General features: G+C 50.8%; 1 protein-coding gene across 1 annotated transcript; it reads right to left on the minus strand.

Annotated features, from left to right (window-relative positions):
• Positions 294-2,092, minus strand: TACSTD2 (tumor-associated calcium signal transducer 2). The gene has a single exon (XM_005709702.3). It carries the CDS (start codon positions 1,992-1,994, stop codon positions 1,047-1,049), a length of 948 nt encoding a protein of 315 aa, XP_005709759.3. The 5' UTR covers positions 1,995-2,092; the 3' UTR covers positions 294-1,046.

The following is a 5,611-nucleotide window of genomic DNA, read 5'->3' on the forward strand; positions in this document are numbered from 1 at the left end:
TCCAGGGGAGAATTCTCATTTGGTGATAACCTTAGGCTGGTCCCCTTTCCTAACAACACTGGCTGGTTCTAGGCGGTTCCCTCAGACCTACCCTCCTGCAGGGGGTTTCCAAACAACCTTATTTAGAAACACCTGTGTTTACCCTGGCCAGCTCAGGGATCTCAGAAACACCAGAGTGGCTATGGGAAAAGGTCCATCCTGCTAAGAAGTGTTAGAATTTGAAGTAAGAAATCTGAGTCATAGGAAATTAGAGTAGTCCCAAATCATATAAATCTGGAGCAAGTTTTCACAAATTCCATCTTTTGGTTTGTGCCTTTTCCATATTTTATTAAATTCATGTTTTTTTAAAAAAAAATCACAACAGCATTATCAAAGACAACCTATGTACAAACATTTTATAAAAGAAACATTACTAGTATCAGCTGTAATAAGGGCAAGTTGAAGAACAGATGCTGAGTTTCTGGGCCAAAGTCTGTCCTCCAATAAAGACATCTAACGTGTGCAGGCAGCTCAGTCAGGCTTCTTTCCCAGTAACAAGCATGTGTGGTCAGTAATACAAACGATGGGAAATGAAGATACAACATGGGCCCAATTAGCGAACTCATCAGGAAGGCCAGGAGACAAGTGGAGCTAATGAAATAACTTAAACCCAAGACAGCAGCTGTTTCCCAGCTAAAAGCGTTTAAGCCTTCAGCATGGATTTCCGCATTTGTAAACCAGGCTGGGTTGTCATACAGACACTTGATTCTTATACGTAACCCTATGCCAAACTGCCCTTAACTCTTAGAGTCAGGTTTCTGGTTGGACCGAAAGGGAAGGAATTTTAGAAATGCTTTCTTCAGGACAGAAGTCAGAAAGCGAGGTAACCCTGAGAACAGGATCTATTAAACATGGTGGCGGTGGGGGGAAGCAGGAATGTGCGATGAGAAATGTCTCCTGCGGGGGGCCAAGAATCAAGAAGGCTGACTGACTCACTTGGGTCTGGAACCTTGCTGAAATCCGATACCCTACCCCAGCCCCAGCCCCGCCGGTACCTACAAGGTCGGTTACTGTCTTATCTCCCCCAGTTCTTTGATCTCCACCTTCTTGTACTTTCCTGACTTCCTCCGATTGGTGATCACCAGGACGGCCAAGCCGGCGACCACCGCCACCACGACCACCACGATGACGGCGATGAGGCCGCTGGTGAGGCGCTTCATGGAGAACTGGGGGGGCTTCTCGTCCAGGTAGTAGACGAGCATCTGCTCCAGGACCAGGGGCTGTCCGCCCACGCGCAAGTTGAGGTCGCGGGGGCCTAGGAACAGCGACTCGCCCTTGACGTCCCTCTCGAAGTAGTACGCGGCGTCGCCGATGTCCACCTCGCCGGCGACCTTCTGCGACGAGTTCTGGCGCAGCTCGATCTGGATGGTGGGGTGCTCGTAGTGCACAGCCCTCACGAACTTGGGCTGCAGCAGATAGCGCTGCTGGAAGAGCTGCCGCAGCTCGGCGTCCAGGTCCGAGTGGTTGAAGGCGGGGGCGTCCGGGCGGTGGCGCAGGTCAATAAGAATGTGGTAGGTGCGCACCACCTCGTCGCACTGCAGGCTCAGGTCGCCCTTGTCGGTGCGGCGCACGCCCACCGAGTTCACGCACCAGCACACCGACGTCTGGTTACACTGGCGCGCCTTGAAGCGCCCCTGCTGGTCGCAGTCCGGGTCGTACAGGCCGTCGTTGTCCAGGAGCGCGTGCTCGCTCGGCCGCACCAGCGCGCGGCCGCTGTGGGAGGCGCGCATGCGCGCCTTGAGCAGCAGGCACTTGGACGTGAGCGTGGAGCAGTTGACCGCCTGGTTCGAGCCGAGCACGCGGCACTGGCAGCGGCCGCTCGGGTCGCGCTCGTCGCACACGGTCATCTTGTTGGTGGGACACACGCACTGGTTCTGCGCGGCCGCGTGGCCGATCACCGCCGCCAGCATCAGGATCCACGGCGACGGCAGCGCGAGGCCCGGGCCCCGGGCCATGGTGGGGCGGAGGAGCGAGAAGCCGGCGCGGGCTGGCGAGGACTGGAGACTCCGCAGGGCTCCGGCTCCGGCGTGTGCGACGGTATCCAGGCGTCTGCCGCCCGCCGCTCCCTCCAGCTCTTATACTTCGCCAGACCTGCCGGGCTGGTTTGGCCGCCGACTCACCCGCTGGTATTTGGGTGATAGATACCCCGCCCGCCCCTTCCCGAGTTCTCGTCCCCTTCTCACTGAAGGCTCAGCCGGCCCTGCGCCGCCCGCGATAGGATCAGCGAGGCGGAGGCTGTCCCGTCTCCTCTGGACCGAAAGCCTGGGAAAGGAAAACCGATACTCGGCTGAGGGCGGGGGGCGGAGTACCGCCCCCGGCCCGCGCGGCCCCACCCGAGAAGGGACCCGCCCTAGGCGCGCCCTCCAGCCGAGAACCTTGGGCGTCCAGGCCTCTCTCCCCGGCTGGAGTTCTCAGAAATTGTATTGAGAAGGATGGCGTGGGACTGTCAGGTTTTGTTCCAGCCCTTGTCCCTCCTTTAAGTTCTTTCACTTCCTCGCTTCTTTTCTCAGTCCCTTGCTTGCGTGCTAAGTCGCTTCAGTCGCGTCCTGCTCTTTGCAACTCTGTAGACTGGAGCCCACCAGGCTCCTCTGTCCATGGGATTCTCCGGGCAAGAATGCCGGAGTGGGTTGCCATGCCCTCCTCCATGGGTTCTTCCCCACTGAGGGACCGAACCCCCTTAAGTCTTACAGTTCCCTTAATAGTTTGTAACCCACTCCAGTGATCTTGCCTGGAGAATCCCAGGGACGGGGGAGCCTGGTGCGCTGCCGTCTATGGGGTCGCACAGAGTTGGACACGACTGAAGTGAGCAGCATATAGTTTACAGTACACAAACATTATCTCATCCTCACGTCAGGTCCTGACAGGTATTCACTGTCTATCAGACCCATTCCATAGGTGGTGTAGGTGAGGCTTAGAGAATTTAAAGTCGCCGGGCCAACAGTTTCCTCATTCCTTGGAGATGCCTTTCCAACTCTGCCTGGCTGTTCTGAGACCTTAAATAAGTGCTTATGGAAATAGTGGTACCGAATCTGAAGGAAGGTTTAGAAACAGGTCTGTTACCGTATCACAGTTAAAACCCAAGTGTCCTGGTGGCCAGGATATCAGAAGTTCTGTTAAACACTTCCCCCCCTCTCCTTCAAACACCGCAAACTGGGAATATTTATGCACGTGGTCAGTATAGGGAGATGAAAAGGAACACATTCTTTCAAAGAACCAGCAAGACTATAAGGAATTCGTTGTATAATTTGATTCTAAAAGAACAAATCATTGCTTTTCTTTCACTATGCCCCATGTAAGTAGCCGAACCACTGCAAATAATGAATGGAGCTTGTGAGAAATTACTCGTCTGCTTCTGTGTGGCTACTGGGATGGGATGCAAGTGTTGCCATCTCTTTTTTGAATCATTGAGAAAGTTCAGGATTTCAAATCTGTGGTAAAATTAACAACGATTAGCAAGCTATAATTATTCCTGGCTCCTCCAGTCAGCCCATTTTATATGCTCAGCATTTAAAGAACACCAGCAGTGGTTCCGGGTGTTGTTTAACACATGAAAGCCAGTCAGGTTTCTACCCTATTAATTTTCTAGCAATTCCTGAGGCGGGTAGGTGGATATATATTATTCTGCCTTTACAGGCAGAGAAAGCAGAAACGTGGGGGTCAGTTTCTTACCCACAAGGAACTGGCATTCTGCTCTCTACTCCCACTGTCTCTGTTTAGGTTCTTGAACCAGGAGCCTCCTCAGTTTTCTCCTCCCCAACACCCAGTCCACCCTGAACACGAGAAGGCTTTCTACATCACAAATCTGTGACCATCTTCTCTCTGCTGAGAATCTTTCATGCACAGAGTGGGAGGTGCCCTTGGCTCTTAGGATGAAACTCATACTTCTTAAGTTAGCACACAAGATCGTATGTGATTTTGGCCATATTTCTCAAGTTATGTAATTTCTCTGTGCCTTAGTTTCCTATCCTCATCTGTAATAAAATGGGCTAATAAAAGTATCTACCTAACAAGATAGGTGTGAGAATTAATGTTCAGTTCAGTCGCTCAGTCGTGTCCGACTCTTTGCGACCCCATGAATCGCAGCACGCCAGGCCTCCCTGTCCATCACCAACTCCCGGAATTCACTCAAACTCACGTCCATCGAGTCAGTGATGCCATCCAGCCATCTCATCCTCTGTCATCCCCTTCTCCTCCTGCCCCCAATCCCTCCCAGCATCAAAGTCTTTTCCAATGAGTCAACTCTTCACATGAGGTGGCCAAAGTACTGGAGCTTCAGCTTTAGCATCATTCCTTCCAAAGAAATCCCAGGGCTGATCTCCTTCAGAATGAACTGGTTGGATCTCCTTGCAGTCCAAGGGACTCTCAAGAGTCTTCTCCAACACCACAGTTCAAAAGCATCAATTCTTCGGTGCTCAGCTTTCTTCACAGTCCAACTCTCACATCCATACATGACTACTGGAAAAACCATAGCCTTGACTAGACGGACCTTAGTCGGAAGTAATGTCTCTGCTTTTGAATATGCTGTCTAGGTTGGTCGTAACTTTTCTTCCAAGGAGTAAGCGTCTTTTACTTTCATGGCCAAAAAAACCACTTAGGAAAGTGTGTGTTCTAACAATATCCAAACTTGGTAAGCATAGATAGGTGTTAGCTATTGTCATGGTCCCCACCATCACCATGTTTATCTTGCTTCGTCTTGCCTCTCCAGGCTTCGTCATATTTTCAAACCTTTGTGAAGTCATCTACCTGGACTCTCCACTCCTTCACCTATTTTGTGGATTTTTTTTTTTACACTCAGCTCTTGGGTCACCTCCAGGAAGCCTTCCCTGATTGATCCTCTTGCTGCAGTCAGGATGATGCCCCTTCTTTGTGCTTTCATAATTCCTCTAACACCAGAATGACAACACCAACTTTTCTGGGCTTGGTGAACCCCCCGCTATAATGGAGATAATAGCAATTCTCTACTTCATAAATCATCCTGAGGATCCAGTGTAAATAGATGAGATGGTAGATCCCAAAGCTTTATAAGCTGTAAGACACTCTAAAAATAGTAGGCTGCCTTTTTAGTATTTAAATATCTATCTTACTCTTCCAACTACTGACTAGGTAGCCACAATCCCCTATAACTGAAAGCCACCTGCTTGATACTCCAATGGGTCCCAGACCAGCAAAAGGAAAGCTGAAGGGAAAAGGGTCTCAGAGCTGAGGAATGTATACAATGGTGTCTACTTAGCTAGGACAGCCCCAGTGCCTGGGCCTTATTTGGGCTAGTGCTTTGTCTCCAAACCCCTGGCTTTTCCAGCCATGTTATGTGTTGCAAAGAAGGGGATAAACAGGAGTCCATCCTCAGTAACGTCTATGGAAGATGGGGAGAAGCAAAGATGACTTGCCCCCTGTCCTATTCCCCACCCCACACACACTTTCTTAAATTCTGTGGTTCTGGCAGATTTTTCCTAACAAGCACACAAACACCAAGATGGGTTTATTAAGAGAAGCCCCAGCTCTGATACCCACTTCATTCTTTGTTTCCCACCCAGGTCTGCAAAATGCCATGTGTTAGCTTTAGTTCTGTTTT

Source organism: Capra hircus, chromosome 3 (genome assembly GCF_001704415.2).
Source record: "Capra hircus breed San Clemente chromosome 3, ASM170441v1, whole genome shotgun sequence".
Taxonomy (NCBI): Eukaryota; Metazoa; Chordata; class Mammalia; order Artiodactyla; family Bovidae; genus Capra; species Capra hircus.

Coding starts and splice junctions, on each gene's coding strand:
- TACSTD2 (XM_005709702.3), bottom strand. CDS start 1,994: ATGGCCCGGGGCCCGGGCCTCGCGCTGCCGTCGCCGTGGATCCTGATG.